Genomic DNA, 20,443 nt, shown 5'->3' with positions numbered 1-20,443 from the left:
CCACCTCAGCTTCCCAAGAACCTGGGATTACAGGCATGCATGATGCCTGGCTAATGTTTTCTATTTTTTTGTAGTGATGGGGTCTCCCTATGTCAGCCAGGCTGGTCTCAAGCAATCCGCCCGCCTCAGTCTCCCAAAGTGCTTGGACTACAGGCGTGAGCCACTGTGTCCGGCACTATCATTTTCATTTGGAAAAAAAAAAAAATGGTGCATTCTGACCTCATCACTTCCACAGACCTTGCAGTCTGCAAGGATGTGTGCTATGCTGATCTCTAAACTGGTTCTCTCCACCACCGCTCCTCACCTAGGCTACTGCGAGTCTTTTTGCTTCTGCTCTTTTCCCCATAGTTCCATAAAAATCATGTGCCTCCTCTGTTCAACACCCTCCAAGGGCATCCTAAGGCAGAGAGGATAAAACCCAGACAAGCGCGACCTGCGCTGTCCTGCACCTGCTGGCCCTACCGCCTACTCCAACCTCCTTCAAACGTGCCACCCAGATGCACTGGGTATTGCTTCTGGCGCTTGCCATTCCCCATACATCCCTCCAGAATGTACGTGGTGTTCTCGCTCGCTTCATTCAGGCTTCTGCTCAAATGTCATCCCTTCTAAGAGCCCTTCCAAGGCACCCTGTGTAAATTAGCCATACCCTTTATGAAGAAAAGAATGAAAAACTAAGACTCAGGGATGGGCTGCCAAGAGACTGTCTCAGCAATCAGTGAGTATACAGTGTGAAGAGAAGCAACGTCTTGAGTGAGCTAGACTACACTGTTAGTAACTGAAAGATGTCCCTTTCCTAACAGCCCACATGTTACAACTCCAAAAGGTCAGATTCTAAAACGGCCACCCTACTTACTATTTTCCAGAGTATAAAGCAGAGTAAGGAAGATGTGTAAACTGGTCAGAATAAAGTAGTAACTGAAACCAAAATTTTTAATGGGACTATCTATCAAGAAGAGATTACTCGGCGTTTCTGCCTCCAGAGAGCTGAGTAAGCTTCTGCCAGACCCAGTCTTCCCTCAGATGACAACTATAACCTCTGCACAAAAATCCCAAAAAAGCAATTTCCAGAAGGCACTAGAGAGTCAACAAAAGACAACCAATTATGGAGAGGTGCTAAAATTCAGAGGGAGGGAGTTACTGGTACAGGGAGAATTACTGTTGCTTCACCCTGAGAGCAAGCCAGAGTTGGTACCAAGAAAGACCGCTAAAACTCTCATACGAAACCTATGGTCTTTCTGGCCTGTAAAGGAAATGTATAAGGTAACCATAGCCCCTAGAAAGAAAGGAGAAAAATCCAGAAAGGAGAAAGCCAGAGAGGGGGAGCTCCAAGTTCTGTGTAGAAACTGCTCTGTCTCTGGCCCACCCCTAAGCCATGAATGCTTGGTGCAGGCTGTAAGCAGAGCAGCTACATATAAAATAACTCAACATGCGAGTGGCCATTCACGAGACAGGGCTTTTAGTCTGAGTCAATACAACTAACCACCTACTAAAACAAAAATATCAACACTTTCCAGAATAAACATCAAAGAAAACCATGCTGAGGCATACCACAAACTGCTGAAAACTAAATACAAAAAAAAATTTCAAAAGTAGCCAGAGAAAACCACACCTTACATACAAGGAAACAAAAATCTGAAAACCACTGACATATCATCAGAAACAACAGAGGCCTGGAAACAGTGGAACATCTGTCAGGTGCCATGAAAGTGGTGGTCCCCAATACAGTGGAGAGTTTTTCAAAAGCCTAGACCTCAAATCCTTTGGCATAACAATACTCTCTAGTTGGCTTTCATTAGGTATTTTGTTGTTGTGCTCCAGGAGCTAAGGGACCTGATTCACATGTTTACAAAATATACAAGAGCCAGGGAGAGAGCAGACACCCACCATCGCCCCTCTGTTTAGTAGTCCTACCCCATTCAACGGGAGACCCATTTCAACTGGTGACACTTCTCCTATCTCTCTACAAGTCCTGCCTCCCTGCCCCGCCACCATCCCATTCGTGCTGAAGTTCTCTTTACACAGAGCATTTGAAACAGGACTGTTCAAGGGTGGTGGCAATAAAGATCACCTTCGCTCTAAGCTAGATCTTTTTATGTAAGTAATTATTTAAAAGAACGAGGAATTTTAACATGTAAGTCCTATGGGGGATCCCTAAGACAATCCTTCTCCACTTAAAATAGCTGGTGCTCAATAGACTTCACAGCCCACAAACATCCAGCACTTATGCCTATTGTTAGTGGGAACCTGAGCATAAGAGAAGCCCGTAATGCCCAGCACTTTCTGAAATGGCACGGAGGCTCCTGGGTAGATTCACTGATGCCTGGGAACCTTGGTTTAAGCTAGCATACTGAATTGGCTATATCTACATCTTGACGGAAAACCCACTCTGAGGTGTATCATAGTAGTGCCATTTTTCTATAGCAGAGAGAGCTACCAGTCTCTTTCTAGCTCTGATACCCAGGTACATCCAAGATGTCAGCAACTTCAACTGCAGGCCAGAACACCTGCCTCTCCTAGATACAAAGCACAACCAGAATATTTGCAGGATGGAGTGAAATTCTCCATCTGAAGCTACTTCCTCTTTTTTAAAAGGATCAGAAAAAAACCTGTAATGCTAATATGAGAAAGCTGTTTAGAATGGCCTATTTGTAAAGTTTCTGGCATTTTCCATTAGGTATTATTGCGATGGGCTGCCCAACAGTCAGGACAACTTATTTCCCACGAGAGTTTTTTAAAAAGGATTCATTCTGGTAAGTTCTCGATGAATTTCAGTCAACTGGGGTGGTACTAGCTTCTCTACGTCCCTATCAAAATCAAAGAAAACTCAGGAAAAATGGAAAACAACGGCTTCTCTATTATTCCACTATTTGAGGAGCATCTATCTTTCACAGAGCAAATCCTTCTTTAATTTCAATGACAAAGTTGTAACAGAAAGAAAAAAAGTGAACTTTGAGAAGTCTATTAAAAAAACTCATTTACAAAACTTTGCTTAATATACAAAATAAACAGGGATAAAAAGGATTTATAACCCTACAGTCTTTGAATAGCTTCTGATTATAAATTCAATTACATAAAAAAATAAGATTAGCAGCAGTAAGAAAAAATTTAAAGCAAAGAGGTACTTTGCACAGAAGGAAATAGGCAGTAACAACTATGACACAAACAGAAATGATGCAGAGAGGATACAAGAAGCCTTCATGAGTGAAGTCAGTTAAAGCTGCCCACAGCATAGGCAAGACAAACATATTGGCTTCCATCTCCTTTAACATTAAGGGGCAAGAAGGAATCAAATAAGTGAGCACCTTTCTAGAATTCTTAGTTGTCTTATCTTAGATTCCTCTTTAATGCGAGATCAAAACAGCTAATTATCAAAGATCACAAAATGACTACTTAATCCCAGGTCTGTATCACGCCAAATCTCATACTTATTATACCATGCTGCTGCTTAGAAAAACAATTCAAATAAATTGGCTTCCCAATGAAATACATTTTTTAAAAAACTAGACTTCTAGCAATGTGTGGCCCATCAGACCTTTTGCTACCTTTTGCCGGAAAGTAACTACATATGCAGCAGGTTAAATAGTTGGCAGTCTGCTTAAGACCTGCTCTAAGGCTGCACATTTAAGAGAGATGGTCGCCATCTCTCTTCTAGAATGCCAAGTTTCATTCTGAAGTGGATACACTCCTCAGAACTAAAGCCCTGTCCTACATATTTAGCTATGATTTTTCCTGTAAAATACAGCACCTAACCATGAGATGAAGTAAAGAATGAGAAAGAACCTACAAGACACCCTGGAAGGTTTCACTGGAGTTGGTTCTCCAACTCCAAAATATCAAACCCCAACCCCAGTCTTCCAAAAGACTTCTATGAATACCTGGAAAATGACACAGGCCTTCCTAAACCCTTTGGGAGGTGACTAAAGCTGCCGCTTCTGGAATCAGACACCCTAAAGCTCAGCTTCTCCATTACTCACCATGATCTTGGGCAAATTCATTAACCTAAGCCTCAGCTCCCATATGAGTAAGTTGAAGAAACAGTGATAATGATATGTCACAAAATGCTTATTATAGTGACTAGATGCTAAGTGCTTCCTAAATGGTAGCTTATCATTATCATCATCATCTTGTTGTGACATGGAAGAAGTCTATGGGATAACCGACAAGGTTTTGTATATTGAATATACAATCAGTTTCGGTTTTGGGGATCCTAGATTTAGGAAGTGAGTAACAGCAACAGAACTACCAAGGCTTGAAAAAGCAGCAAGCAAATCCTTCAGGAAGAAAGGAAACTATACAGGTTTTTCATGAGTATGCATGTATTCTCCTCTACTAGAAGTCACCATTGCTAAAGTGAAGGAAGATGGAAAAGGGATTAAAAGTGACACTATTTCATGCACCAAAACGAACTCTTCGTTTTTCTATTACCATGATGGGGACGCCAATGTCAGGCCACAGAAGGTCCTCTGATGGCAGCTTGGGAGAATTCCACACCACCACAACCTTGTTCAGGTAAGGGAGGCCGTTCAGCCTCTCTAAAGAGTTCATAAGCACTTCCTCCCGCTCATAAGTCAACATCACCACCGTGAATTGCTCTCGGGGAACATTGCCTCCAAGCGCTGCCTGAAACTCCTTGCCAGAACCCCCAGCTCCACCACCAATAGGCCGAAAGCCAGTCCCTGAGCCCAAGAATTTGGCCTCTGAGGGCAACACAGGGTCAAAGGGAGTGTGGGGGAAAAGATGGAAAGGCCCTGGGGCAGAGTTCCAGCTGCGGTAAAAGTCAGTGACAGTCAGAGTGAAATTGCGGAGGTATCTGGGTGAGGCGTAGGGCGGCTCCGTCTCCACTGGCCCCAGGTCCAAGTCCCCGTTGTCAGCCATGTTGGGGTCGGTTCCAGCCGCCTTGCCTGAACGGTGGGGGATCTCAGCTGCCGCCTCTTCCCGTATGGGAGCGGCTGGGATCTGGATGCGAGTCCTAATCATCGCCAGCACGGTATTAAAAATACTGTCAGCAGTGGAGAAGTAAGTCTCCCAGAGAAAGCGGCCTTGCCGCCTCATAGCCAGGAGGTCACTATCGGAGAGGCTTCTGAGCAGGAAATGAACCTCGGTAACACGAGGCTTGGGCACCACCAGGGCCGCCTCGTTCCACTGCAGCATGTCCTGGTAGGGAAGCTGGACCTGCTCCCCGAGCACCACCGGGACGGCACCAACTTCCAAGGCTTCAAAAAGCCGTGTTGCACACCCAGAGGAAATAACCAAGCGAGGGTCCCCGGGGGTGATGATGAGGGCGAAGGTGGAGAGCTTCAGCAATTCCAAGCGGTCCTCCCGCTCCCCACACAGCGCCCACTCAGTCGGCAGGCTGGGTTTGGGCTGGTTTTTGCAGGTGAATTCCACCAGGACCTGATCCAGCTTGCTGTCCTGCACCGCCTTCAAGGTGGCAATGATCCGGTCATCATAGTCAGCAGGAGGGTCGCCCTCCATTTCCTCTTCGAAGGAGCGGGCCTCCTGAAGGCTAGACCTCAGAGACTCAATCTTCTCGCCCTGGAAGGTGAAGAGATATTTCCGCTTCACTGGCACCTGTGGTGGGATTTCCATGAAGTTGGGCTCAGACATGGCATGGACCAGCGGCGATACGACCAAGTCAAAGCCAGGTCTGTACTGGACAGCGTAGAAGGTGGACTGGGCCACCATGGCACGGCCAGTACTGACGTTATATAGGAGGTTCTGTGTATCTGACTTACGCGACAGATTGATGATGACATGGTTGTGTCCATCTGTCCGCCAGTGTGGCAGGGAATGCAACTGCTTCTCCAGCTCAGCAGGCCGCAGCACCACCGGCTCCTGCATCTCTCCCACTAGTATCACGTAAAGGCAGGCAATGTCTGCGTTTTCTGTAACATAAACGTTAGCTCGTGCTGTCGCCTGAAAAGCCTGCTTGACCAAGGGATCCAGGTAGCTGCCAAAGACAAACTGGTCACTGTCATAGACATAGACCGGAAAGCCAGAGGTGAGAGGGCAACGAGAATAATCAAAGCAGTTGTGCAGCCGGCAGCCCCGAGTGGCCTTCGGGGGAGGGAGGCCTGCATCGTCCTTCTCTGGGAGCAGTCGGATGGGCAGGGACAGCTTGGGCTGGTTCTGGGCCATGAGCTCCTTATAGGAATGCTCGGTCTGGCTGATGACATTCTTGAGCTGGAGCAGGTCCTGCTTGGCATTCTCGATGCTCTTCTTACAGGCTTCGATCTTCAGATTCAGCTTGGCGATCTCGCTGTTCAGCTCTTGGCGCTTGGCCTCCAGCTGCAGGAGCTCTTCACTCACCGACTCCCGGATGCGGCACAGATCCAGCACGTGCTTCACCTCGCACAGCTCGTTCCCCACCCGGGGGCCAAAAATCCGCTTGCCTGCCTCATCAGCCTCATCCAGAGTGGTGAGGTAATAGTGGGCGATGAGCGGGAAGAAGACCAGGATGACAAAGAGCGTGAAGCTGAGCCACGTGAGGCGAATGCGGTTGGACCAGCGCAGCATGCAGGTCTGACCTCCGTTCCCCACGCCCCCATTCCGCAGCATGGTATAGCCTGTCATGAGTCCTCTGCAGCCTGCCCCCCAGATCACGTCGGGTCACTCGCCATAACCATGGGTTGCTATTCCACAAAACTATCTCTGTTTCACTGACGCGTTTCCGGAAGAGTTAGTGTGCTCCCTGGACAAGGCACCAAATAAAATGGAAATTTCATTTTCCTCAGCTGCAGCTGAAATGGTCTCTGACCCTATTCCAGAAGATTTTAAGTTCTGGCTGTTGACCAAAGAACATGTCCTTAATCTTTATCAAACGGTAAAAGGTGCCACATTCTTGCTGCGATGAAAGGGAGGAAGTACCTGATGATGAAACCCAGAAAAAACACCCTGGAATCAGACAGACTTTCTCAACTGCCATAGCTCGTTTCTTGGCTTTGCTGACCAACAAGTATGCATAGTGTCAATTCACAGTTATACAGTAATGGGTTAGAACAGAAATAAATGCCAGCTTCTTACGATGCCTTTGCCAACAATCAGGCCTGCAAAACAAAGAGAACCATGTCAGTCTTGAAGAGATTATGTTCAACACCCCCACCACCATACATTTCTAGAAAATGCTTAAATCTTAGATGGAACAATGGCTAGAACACTGGCTGTGTCTCAAAGAACATTACAATGACAATGTAGAGATGTTGTTTGTTGTTTGGTACGGGTATTTTACTTGGGGTAATAAATGGATAAGAGCCCCCAAAAAGCTGCAGTTTACAACCCCTCCCCACTTCTTATTTAACTGGATCTAGAGTGGCATTACAGCCCTATAACACAATGACCAACTAAATTCACGGGACAAAGATGTCCACAGTCTCATTTTCTTATCTGTTCCATACCTGTTAGATGAAGAGAAATACCTTCCTAGCCAACTTGGGTAGTTTATGTTTACTCCTAACCTATAAGTCTTCTATGAAATACTTTACAAAAAAAGACTCTGAAAAGCTCAATTTGTTCAACATAGAGTTGAAAGGGTTGAAGAGAACTCTTTTGATCTATATCCAGTAGTAGATGCAGTAATCCTGAGACAAAATGTATTTCCCAGTTTGCTTCTCATTTATCTTCCATTAGCAGACATCATGTGCTCTTTCTTAAAATATAAATAGTAACTTGCTCTTTTAGAAAGAACACTATACTTAGAAATGAGAGACATTCGTTCTCATTCTTTGCTGACAGATTTGCTATCAGACCTCGGTTTCCTAGTCTTCTAAAATGGAGATAGGTGCATGGAGACGGCAGTGCACCACAATGCTGCGACACAAAGTGCAGTGGACAGGAGGATGCTTGAAGCGACTCAGTCCCTCAACGACACTCCCAGCCCTGCTCTCTCACCAAGCTTCACTGCCACTGACTACAGAGGCTTGCCACTTGCTTTCCCTCAAACTCAACAGAGCTGGAAGCAAATCATAATATTCTATGCCAGGGAATATTCCCGGTTTCTTTTTTCATTCTTCCAAAAAATATTCACCATAATCTTAACAAGGCTAAGACATGCTAAATATAACTGTGGGAGAATCTAGGATGTATAATCCTTGACCTCATGGAACTTCCTTCAGCCTAAGAGATAAGATATAAACAAACAAGGGTACACGTAGCATAAAATGAGTAGGAATTCACAGAGGCACAACCACTTTTTCTAGCCTCTACCTCTGTCAAAGATGTTTAACTATTAAAGGTGTAATAGTCTTCTCTCCTTTTTACCATTTTTATAAACATAATTTTTTTTTCAGAATAAAGATTTCTTAAAACATTCTAACATTTTTTCAAGTAACATTTGATTTCATTGTGACATTTGATATTAAATTTTAATCTGTCAATAAATTATAATAACAATTTCTTATTTATTTTTTATTTTTTTTTGAGACGGAGTCTCGCTCTGCCACCCAGGCTGGAGTGCAGTGGCCGGATCTCAGCTCACTGCAAGCTCCGCCTCCTGGTAGTTTAGGCCATTCTCCTGCCTCAGCCTCCCGAGCAGCTGGGACTACAGGTGCCCGCCACGTCGCCCGGCTAGTTTTTTGTATTTTTTAGTAGAGACGGGGTTTCGCCGTGTTAGCCAGGATGGTCTCGATCTCCTGACCTCGTGATTCGCCCGTCTCGGCCTCCCAAAGTGCTGGGATTACAGGCTTGAGCCACTGCCCCCGGCCTATAATAACAATTTCTAAAGAAAAGGGGACATTAGGCCGGGCATGGTGGCTCACGCCTGTAATCCCAGCACTTTGGGAGGCCAAGGCGGGTGGATCACCTGAGGTCAGGAGTTTGAGACCAGCCTGGCCAACATGGCGAAACCCCATCTCTACTAAAAATACAAAATTAGTTGGGTGTGGTGGCACGCAACTGTAATCCCAGCTACTCAGGAGGCTGAGGCAGGAGAATCACCTGAACCCGGGAGGCGGAGGTTGCAGTGAGCGGAGATCGCACAATTGCACCCCAGCCTGGGCAACAAGAGTGAAACTCCATCTCTTAAAAAAAAAAAAAAAAAGAAAGAAAAGAGGATATTAGAATTGGCTAACAGCAAAGAATGAGAGGAGGGAAATGATGGTGTGAGTCACTTTGTCCATTAGAAAGAACATCTGACAAGACATCAGACCTCAAGTTGATGGTAATATTAATAAAAGTTTTAAGTATTTGGATAATCTAAACTTGGATAATTAGCAGCTGACCAAATACTCGAATTTACATTATCCTTGCGATTCACATGTTTAAATCTCTTGCTTTCAAAAGAATCTTCTTTGCACTTATGACCAAATTGTAACAAAGAAACAACAGAATGGAAGAAAAAGAAAAGAAGGCTTAATCACGTAATCACCGCAATCCAGCTGACTCATTCCTTCCTCACCATGTGTTTCAGGATCCTTCCTTCCTCTGACTTCTGTAGCATTACACCTCGACACATGATTTCTTGAAAGAGTGAACCTCCAGGGCTTGCTCTCCTGATTAAAAAAAATTAAGCAAAAACAAAAATAGAACAGTGACACGCTATTAGAAAAATACTCAATACTGAAAGTGCTATTAAACAACTTATTTACTGTCCCCTATGAAAAGATTTCTCTCATGTATATGAGGTCACCGAATAATTTACTGTCCAAACAAACTCTTTGAAGTGGAAAGGTAGACTTTTAATAAACGCACCGCGACAAGTGGTATACAAGGGGACTCTCGCAGGCAAACCATCCAGACAGACGTTACCTATGTATGTGCTCTAAGGTGGAATAAAACCAAACACTAAAATATGGAAAAGTCCTTACTTGTTGAAAGTATATACTGAGATATTTACAGATGAAATATTATTGGAATTTGCTTCAAAATAAACAGGATGAGGGTGGCGGGGAGTGTTTGTAGGTAGAAATGAACCCAAGATCAGCCGTACGCTGACTGCTGTTGACAATGAATGATGGCTACCCATGGGGGCTTATTATATCAGGCTCTCTGCTTTTGCCTAGGTTTGAAATTTTTCATACCAAAAATTCAAAAAGATACCACATACAGTGTCTAAACACGGGTTTTTAAAAAGTCATTTGGAGACTGACTATACTTAGTGTAATATTTCCAGTGCTACCAACTTACATATAAGCAGAGCTGAGAGTAAAAACAAACATTCTCACAGAAACCAATAATTCAACAATGATTCAAAAGAATGCATCCCCACTAAATTCCCATCTCTTTTACTGGAGCCAGGCAAAAGCATCGTCCATGTCCAATAGCATTAGCATTCCTTCCTAAACAGCTAATTAAATTATTTCAAGCCGAAAGAAAAAGAATACTCTCAGAATCTCTTCTGTCATTCTCTGGAAAAAGACAATAAATATATCAGCCTCTAGAAATAAATGTCACTGAAATAATGATAAGGAGCAACCTTCAGATTTTTTACTCCATATACAATGTACATGTCTAATTCATTCTCCGTCACCTGCCACAGCATTTCATGCTTAACTTGCCAGCTGGCCTCCATTCCTGCCCCTACAATGCACTCCACACACAGCGACCAGGACCATCTTGAAACGTGACTCAGACCACGCCTCCCCTCTTGGTATTTTCAAGGCTGCCCACTGTACTGCCGGGCCCCCCAGACCCATCTCAGTTACCATCACTGTTCCCCTTGCTCTCTCAGCTTCGGCCACACTGGCCTCCTCTTATCTCCTCGACTATGCCAAGCTTCTCGCTCTCACCTGTTTTGTCTGAAATGTTTTTCCCCAGGCTTCTGCCTGGCAGACTCTTTCTTATCCTTCAGGTCTCAACTTTCCTGGCATTCTCATTTAAAGTTGCCTTTCTTACTCCCTGATGCCCTCTGGCTCCGACTCACTGATTTACTTCCCAGTATCTTTTAATTTATTAATTCCCTCCCTTCCCCACCAAAGCCTAATCCTCAAGGGGAGGAATCCTTTGTGCTTGGATCACTGCTGCGTGGCCAGCACCCAGCCCAGTGTCCGGCACACTGTACACACTCTATAAATATTTGTTAAATAAATGAGTCATATCCCTGATCACTTCCTCATCCTACAAACTCTCAATTCTCCCCTGGACTTCCAGGAAGCTGTGCGTTTTTAGTGTTCCATCTACTTCCCTGACTCATCCTCCCTTTCTGCTTTGCTGGGACCCAGTCCTCCTACCTCATACTGATGTGTTCCCCATGGCTCTCAACATAATGTTAATGAATCCATGAACAAATAATGTATTGAATACACTGTAAACTACAGAGAGAGAACTTCAGAGTCGGGAGGCAGCTGGATGGCCATATGGACCTGCAGCTAGACTACCTGGCTCAGGACGCAGCTCAGCCTTGAGAATTTCAGAATGTTACATAATCTCCCTGAGCTCATTTCCTCCTTTGTAAAGTGAGGCTGAAAATCTCTGCCTACTGCCAAAGTTACTGCACAAATTAAGATATTATAGATGGAAGAAAAAAAAAAAAACGGGAATATGGCTAAAACAGTGCTTAGAGGAAAATGTATGCACGAATTCTTATATTGAAGAAAAGTCTCAAATCAATCACCTATGCTCCTCCTTCAAGAACCCGGAAAAAAAACAAAACCTAAAGAGCAGAAATCAACAAAATCAAAAACAGCAAAGCGGAAGAGAAAAAGCAAAAAGCAAGAAAACAAAGAGGTTTGTCACTGGTTTGACAAACCTGCAAGAGTGACAAAGAAAAAAGGGAAAAGACACAAATTTCCAATAACAGGAATGAAACAGGGACTATCACTGCAGGCTACAAACAACTCTACACACTTCAGTGAAATGGACCAACTCCTTGGAAAACACAAAGTACCACAACCACAACTCATCCACTAGGGAATAATCTAATTCGTTTTATAACTATTAAGTAAATTGACTTCATACTTTTTTTTAAAAATCCCAAAAAAGAAATCTCCAGTCCCAGATGGTTTCACTGAAGAATTCTACTAAACATTTAAAGAAAACTAAACACCTATTCTACGCTGTCTCTTCCAGAGGAAGGAACACTTCCCAGTTCATTTTATAAACCTAGCATTGCCCTGACACTAAAGCCAAACAAAGACAGTACTAAAAAAAAAAAAAAAAAGGCCCCCACAAGCCAGGCACTGGGGCTCACGTCTATAATCCCAGCACTCCAGAAGGCTGAGGGGAGAGGATGGCCTGAGACCAGCCTTGGCAACACAGTGAGACCCCACCATCTTTAACAACAACAACAACAAAAAATTAAATTAGCCAGGCATGGTCCCAGCTACTCAAAAGGCTGAGGTGGGAGGTGAGATCATACCTGGGTGACAGAGCAAGACCCTGCCTCAAAAAAAAAAAAAAGAAAAGAAAAGAAAGAAAACTACAAAAAAAATCTCTCATGAATATAGACACAAAAAAACTCAACACAATATTAGGGACAGAATTCAGTGATATATAAAAAGAATCCCATTATATTGCATTTAAGTAGGGAAGTCTTAAGTATTTTAATATAGTTAATCCTATCCAGAAGCATAAAAAGTCTCTCCACTTACACCTTCATTTCTCCTATCAAAGTGTCTTGCATTCTCACCCGTGCTGTGCACCTCATATTAAGGCAGTCTGCATTTTACACTTCCTGCCCATGCCCTCTCCTGGTTCTCTTTCTCTGACCCCTTTTCACTGCTCCCCAAACGTAGCTGTTCCCGCAGGCTTGTCCTCGACCTCTTCTCTGCCTTCACCTCCCAGAATTTGCCAGTGAGCTTCGGTTAGCCCCCGATTGGCTGACTCTCAAATTTACTTTTCCCATCTTCACCTCCTTCCTGATATCCTTTTTCCAGTGGTCAGCAACACAGCCATCTACACGTCAAAGGTCCAATGGCAGCAAGCACATCTTCCATGACTAGAAGGGGATCGTGACAGTGTCTTCTCCCAGGGGGAAAAAAACTAAAATAGTTGTATACAGAGATTTATCATTCAGATTGTGGCCAGCGTCCTACCTTTTACTCTTTTCCCTAATTAGACATTTTGGTGACAAATGCAAAGTAGAAGTCTCTATCTGCTAGCTATTCACTGAAGGGCTGAACCAAGCTGTAGCCCTGGAAAGCTACAATGTAATCACTCCGTTCCAGAGTCTGAGCAGTGGGCTGAGAAGTCGGGGCTCAGAGTTCCAATCCAGAACTGTGCACGTGCTGGTGTTCTCCTTCACCTTCTCACCCCTCCACCTCCAAGTACCAGGGCCCTCCTCCTCTCGCATCCCTTATCTCAACAGCAAACTGCGATTATCAGCAGGAACATTACTCACGGCCTTGCTTTCAAGAGTTTGTTGATATAACAACCATCCTACGGACTTGACTTTTCTCCTTGTAAAACAAAAACACTGATATTGAAACTTCCCATCTCAGATCTGGGATACGTCTCTATTTAGGTCTTCTTTCGCGTCTTTTAGTAAAACTGTATAATTTTATATGCAGAAAATTATCAGACTACAATGCAGCTCTGAAAGAAAGAAAAAAAAGTTAAACTACACTAAAACACTCACCTGGAGAGACAGGAGGCGCAACGGGGAAGAATGGAGTCACTGCTCCATCTGGCTATTATGCCTTCCACGTGGAAGGTATGAAGGGAGAACAGGGCGAGAAACAGAGAGGCTAGACGCTTTCCAGATGTTCCCAGTGAAACCTTCAATGGTCTCTAATATCTTAAATAATTATGATAATAGCTAACAGGTATTGAATGCTCACTATATGCCGGGTTAAACCTACTACCACATATTCCTCAACCCACTCACTTAATCCTCACAACAATCTTGTGAAGTGGATTTACTGTTATTCCTGTTCTGTACATGAGGAAACCAAAGCACAGAGGCTAATTAGCCATAAGTCACCCTTGTTACGTGGTGAAACTTGAATTCAAACCAAAGCAAGCTGACTGTAAGGCTCATACCTTTAATGCCTTAATTATGTTACACTGTCTATATTAATACAAGTAACAATGCAAGCAGGCACACACACATGCCTATCATGTGTATTTTTACATTCTCCATATCACTGCTACTCCACTGTAACCATGAATAATAATTACAATTGAAACACATAATATTCCTCCAAAACCGAAAGTCAACACTATATTCAAAGTATCTACCTGCTAAAGAGAATAGCAGACTTAGAGCAAAATATGTTTGCCAGTGTGCCTTTGACCCACCTGTATATCTGTGCTTATAGTACCATTTTCTCTTTTTCATTTAGGTCAAAATGGGCCCATCAAGTGGCAGAACTCCATGACAACCCAGGTGCGGGTTCTACAGAGCTGTCTGCACGTTGCTGCCATTGCTGCCATCACCAGGAGCCCTTCCAATTAGGTAAAGAGAGTTCTCCACAGGAAACCATTTCAGTGAGGTCGTTGAAAGCAGTATTTCAGAGGATTGTTTTGTTTTGAAGTACTAACAACCCAAAAAAACATCATTTCCTGATTTCCTTACTAAGTACAGGCATGACAAACAGCCTGTCAAGGCAAGACAGTACCTAGTTCGTGAAGTCAGGAAGTATGTTAATAAGCACTAAAACACATTTCCCAACGCGATCACTGATTTGTCTTCTGTTTAAAAAAAAGGCACTTCCCAGGGAAGCTAATTGCAGATAAAGAGTAAGCTGTAAGAACTACATATAGACACTTCCCAAGTTACAGGAGACCAAGGCTCTATGTTTTCACAATCCAACGACCACAGTGGTTTCTTACTGGATAATTTAGCCTGGATGAAAAAAGCGAAATAGAACATCCTCAGCAATTAAAAAACAAAATGAAGTGTGAAAAACTGGTTGTGCCTTGACCTACTGACTCGAGAGTGAAGATTATGATGCAACCAGAGAACCGGAGTTTGAGCCACCCTCATGGCTGTTAGAAAGGGAAAACAAGTTATTCTTTGGGTTTAAGAGCAGATTTCTAAATCCCAAGGTGTTCCACAAATGCCACTAGCAGACAAATCACAAAATACAAAAGGAACTCATCAATAAGTGGTGAGCATTCCTTCCGCTGCTCAATATATAGATACTAAAAAGGAAAATGAGGCTATTGATTATCCCAAGTCATCTGTTTATTTGGCAACAAACCTGAGCCCAGAAGTCTCAACTCGCTGGGTAAGTCCTCAATTTGAAAATTATGCCATTGCCTTACCTGTTTCCCTTCCCACCAGTTTGCTAATGTCCCACAAATCCAAATCGTATTGTCTTACCAGTCAAGTTTAACTAGGTGTAAAAATCAGATTCACCACTTAAGAATTTTTTCAAATAATAAACCGGGGCCCAAGCTACTTTAACTAAATCGGAATTCCTAGGTGTGGGGGCCAAACTCCTGCAGTTTGACAAAGTTCCCAGGTGATTTTAATGCAGAGCACCCAACCCTAACTCCAAAACCATTGGTCTAATGAAGAACTGATAGTAATGGAGATTCAGATTGATGGCAGCCGAATCAATGTAACTGCAGACAGCTGAAGAAGACAAACAGCACTATCCCTTAGCTAATGCAGAAAGTCCACACTACAATGCACCACACGCCCTTGGAAGATGGGGAGAAGAGGGCTTTATCATAATTGCTACTGATTTATATTTACAGTGTGCTAGGCACAGTACTCTAGATAACACACTTCACACATATTATCTCATTTCATCAGCCACATGGGATTACTGTCATTCCCACTTCACCTATGAAGCAGTGGCATATCACTGAGGCTAGGAAACTTGTTCAACGCAATACAGCAACCAAGTTACAAATCCAGGTCTGTATGACCTACAGCCCTGTACACTGCTTCTCACTTACCTACCATTTGTTTACTTAGAGGATTCATTTTGGCTTAATTCATTTTACAATCAATATGTATTACTTTTGTAATTAAAAATATTACCTTGTTGCAATCTTTTTTAAAAAACACCTCACTACATTTTTCAATAAATAATGTGACACATCTACTTGGGAAAAAAAAATAAAGTCAGATTACTACATGACAAACCAAATCCAAAAATAAGTTCCAGATGCATTCAAGAGTTAATTATAATAAATGAACTGTAACAAGAAAAGGAAAACATAAGTGTAATTTCATCTCAAGTTAAGCATAGCCACTTTTCCAGGAATCCAAGCAGAATTAAAATCCAGAAATGTTCAACAGGTTTGACTCTATAAGAATCAAAGGATTCTAAGTATTCAGAAGGGAAAAAAAGCTTAAATTTGATTAAAAACTGGGAAGCCTGTGCAATATGACAGAATTTTAAAAAGGCAATCAACAGTGGTCAACGGATATAAACAAGAAATTACACAAAAAAGGGTTCAAGTGATAAACATGTTTATATATTTAACCTTCCTAGCGATCAAAGAAATGCACATTTCAAACAAGATACTGTGGTATTTTCCACTAATAAATCATCAAAGAATTGTAAAATTATAATATCTGGTGCTAAGCAGGATCCAGGGTAAACATTCCCACACTTGGCTGCTGGGATTCCAAGTTGGCACACCTTTCTGGAGCACAATTTGGCAGTAACAGAAACAGTGAAACTGTGCCTGTCCTCTTTCCCTGTAATTCTACCCCAGAAATTATTCTTAAAGAATCGTGAGTGAGAAAAAAGAGTTAACTTCCAAAATGTTCATACTAAAACATTAAAATAAAGTGATTAAAGTACAGTACAACTCTGAACTATGCTGGCTGCCACAATGTGGCAGGTACTCTTGTGTCAGTAAAAACGTAAACTGAAAAGTAATTTGCCATTTGTAAGAAAAAAACCTTCAAAATTTTCTTATCTCTGATTCAGCAATTTCACTTTCTAGGAACGTATTTTAGGTGAGCAAGATTTGTATATAAAGATGCAATCACCTCATTATTCTTTATCATCTATATAAAATATATAAATTAAATGTCCAGGACTAGGAGCAAGGTTAAACAATGTGTGACTGTCACTGATATGACTATCATACCATTAGGAAGCTTTTCAATGGTTTTAAATAAAAAGAAAAGATGTTCACAATATAATGTTAACCGGAAAAATACAGATTCAAAGCCATATACGCCGTATAACAAGTTTAAAATGCATATGTATATATTTCTGAATAGAAAAACAGAAGCAAAAACACCAACAGAGGCACTTCTAGATTGTGAAATTATAGGTCATTACTGCATTCTTCCTGTCTTTCTCACTCTCCCTCCCAAAATGAGATGCATCATTTTCATAAGGGCTGGGTAGAGATGTAGAAACAAGGTTTTTAAATACGGTCTTCAGATGGATTTTGCTAACTTATTCTCAGAACAGTCAACTTAGTATACAAGTGCCTAGAGTATAAACTAATCTCTCTAACGCTTTCCGCTTCTCCAAAACACATGATTTTTATTTTATGCTGTGGAGGCATACAACTGATGTCGTTCGTGCCCTGGGCCTCCCTGAATGAGACACAGAAAGTGAGGCAAGTTTGCTAAGCCATGCATAAATCAGTTTTTGGTTTGTTTTTTTTTTTTAAGAGACGGAGTCTTACTATGATGTTGCTCAAGCTGGTCCTGAACTCCTGGACTCAAGGTGAGTGCTGGGATTACAGGTGTGAGCCACCGTGCCCAGTCTTAAATCAGCTTATGACTCGGGCATCCTCCTTCACCCTTCGTGGGTGAATTCAGCTTGAGACGCTTTACCATCCCATCATCATTACCATCTTTCTGATTCATCAGGTCCCCTAACTTCCCAGTTCCTCCTTCTTGACTCACAAGTTCCTTATCCTTTGTTAACTCATAAATTAAGGGGTTAGACCAGATGACCTCAAAGATCCTTTTAGACTCTAGGCCCTCAGTGACTGACAATTGTCTTGCTTCCAGAAAGCACAAAAACATGTTTTACTGTGGGGAAAATTTCACCACCCTATCTACTCAAGGCAGCAAGGCCATTTCCAAGACCTCCTTCTCGTTTCACCTCCAAGATTTCAAGCATAAGGCTCTCCTTTAAGGCCCCTCTTAATTTTCCACAGACTCCATTAATAATTTGGGATCCCATCAACTATTTTCTGCATTTGAAGCCACTGTGCTTTTTATATTTTACAGCTCTATTTCAGAAACAAAGGAAGCCGGATGCTGCAGCTCACGCCTATAATCCCAGCACTTTGGGAAGCCAAGGTAGGTGGAAGTTCAAGACCAGCCTGGCCAACATGGTGAAACCCCATCTCTACTGAAAATACAAAATTACCCAGGTGTGGTGGCGCGCACCTGTAATGTTAGCTACTCGGGAAGTTGAGGCAGGATAATTACTTGAACCTGGGATGCGGAAGTTTCCAGTCAGCTGAGATCATGCCATTGCACTCCAGCCTGGACGAAAAAAGCGAGACTCTGTCTCAAAGAAAAAAGAAAAGAAAAACAAAGAAAGGAAGCCATGCTGGAAAGAGTACATCAAAATTGCTGAAAAAACATGTAAAAGCAAGTTGGAGAAGAGGTTTGAAAGGGAAAGCAGTCAACAAAGCAAACATCCAGGACGTTAACCATTAATGTTATTGACCAGTCCAAAAGGTACTGGATACAGCCAAATGAAGGAATATACCAAAGAAAGGGCATGTGTGTGAGGGGTGGCGCTCTAAGGCAGGCACCCGCAAGTGGCAGCTGCCTGCTTTTGTAGATAAAGGTTCACTGGAATACAGCTTTGCTCATTCCGTTATGGATTCCGTTTGTATGGCTGCGTATAGTAGGCATTCTTATATATTATGTATATGATGCTTTCACTCTCCAACAGACTCTACAGTTCATCTTCCTATGGCTCCACTTCTAGACTTTTAATGGGTCATTTGGGTGTGAGTAGTATCCTACACTGCACTTTATGGCCTAAGTGTGGGAGAGGGAAGTATGTTAGTAATGAGTCTCCACATTCCTCTTCTATTTTCAAGATCACAGGTTTTTTAAATCCTGCTTCTCTTCTCCCTAGTAACATCACCCAAGAGGTCTGAATGACTGAAAATTTAAAAGGACTGTGCAACTGATTCCGCCAAGAAAAGAAAAGATGAAGCTTACAGGTGAGCCCACCTCTGTCCCTCTGGAGCTCATCAACTCTCTCTGCCTGGGCTATGCTATTTCCATGAAACCTCTAAAAGTGAAAAATCCTTTCTTCCCTCTTAGTCAACTGCCCTATCATTGAAAGTCTTCGAAATGATAGTTGCCGAAATGAAGAGGTAACAAAAATAAAACAGAAATATGTTAACAGAAGTTTTCTGAGCTAAACTTAATAACCAGTGAATGGAGTGGGCAGTTTTAAGACGTTATGAAAGGTCCTGGTTTCATATTCCTTGCCTCACTCTACAGTAACATGCCAAGGCACTCGAACCTTTACCAAGAGTAGGTCTTGTGGGACCTTCATTTTTTCTCCTAACACCGGAGTCTACAACAGGGAATCCCTCCCACCCCCCTCCAGAAGACCACCAGCCTCAACTGAGACAGGGTCTCCGCATCACTCCTGCAACCCCTCATCACCCATAACCCTCCAATCCACAGCTGGCCTAGGGTCCTGCGGAAAAGAACCGGTCTCTGTCTAGTCTAAGACATTCTTCTGCTGGCTTCAAACCACCCTCTGGACTTGCCCTCTCTCCTAAAAATACATTTCCCATGCTCAGCCTGGCCCCTGACTTACTTCTCTCCAAACTGTTCACTTAAAATCTTTTTACTCTGAGATCAAAACTCTGAGGCCTCATCACTGAAAGATCCCAACTACACACCAAATATTAACAGTTTTCCCCCACTAGAAAAGCCAGAGGTGGAGGGATACAGATATATGCCTGTCAATCACTTTTTAGGTAGGTATGCCCCTCACATCTGGATATTAAACACGTTTCCAGAAGTCAGAAGAGCCACAATTCCGACTCCTCCAGAAAGCACTTAGTTAAGCTAGATTCTCTCATGCTCGTGAGTTCTTATGATCCTTCGGGCCCCCCACAGGCAAAAGAATGGGGAATTCCCACAGGATAAGGTATTTTTAACACACCAAATAACAGTTTAAGAAAACAGTTCTTTCATCACAAAATATTTAAAAGTCCCTCTGCTAAACAGCAAGTCGCTGAAAAGGCTTCGCTTCGCTCCAGACTCTGTGCCCCGCTGTTACTATACCAGCACACAGGTCACAGACAGTCACCGTATCAGAATGCAGGACTCGCTGGCGAACAAAATACAGAAAACTGCAGAGTCTGCATGGCTGCAACACACAATGCCTTTAAAAACAAAAGAACACACGGGGAGCTCGGCCAGTAAAAATGAAGCTACCTAAATTGGACAAAGAACAGGACAAAGTGACAAGAAATGCTAAAGACGCCTCTTAAGTAAATCACATATGGGGAAAAAAATGGACATGTGGTGGTGTTCTGCGCTTCCTCCTCCACCAAAGCAGTCGAACCAAGAAGACTTGATGAAGCTTTTGGAGTTTTTAAAAGGGGAAGCAAAACAATCCAGGTTGCGGGGAAGGGCGGGGGTGGGGTGGTG

At 42.9% G+C, this 20,443-nt stretch overlaps 1 protein-coding gene across 1 annotated transcript in view; it reads right to left on the bottom strand.

Moving 5' to 3' along the window:
• Positions 1 to 20,443, bottom strand: part of EXTL3 (exostosin-like glycosyltransferase 3) — a 190,584-nt gene that overhangs the window by 39,233 nt on the left and 130,908 nt on the right. Inside the window, exons 3-4 of the mRNA XM_011983900.1 lie at positions 9,392 to 9,485; positions 4,426 to 7,046 (exon numbers count right to left, since the gene is read on the bottom strand). Coding sequence (XP_011839290.1) covers positions 4,426 to 6,573 — 2,148 coding nt within the window. The 5' untranslated portion in view covers positions 6,574 to 7,046; positions 9,392 to 9,485. The remainder of the gene's footprint in view (positions 1 to 4,425; positions 7,047 to 9,391; positions 9,486 to 20,443) is intronic.

Source organism: Mandrillus leucophaeus, unplaced genomic scaffold, assembly GCF_000951045.1.
Source record: "Mandrillus leucophaeus isolate KB7577 unplaced genomic scaffold, Mleu.le_1.0 Scaffold256, whole genome shotgun sequence".
NCBI lineage: Eukaryota > Metazoa > Chordata > Mammalia > Primates > Cercopithecidae > Mandrillus > Mandrillus leucophaeus.
The sequence above is the reverse complement of the archived record's forward strand: the minus strand, read 5'-3'. Positions and strand labels throughout refer to the sequence as shown.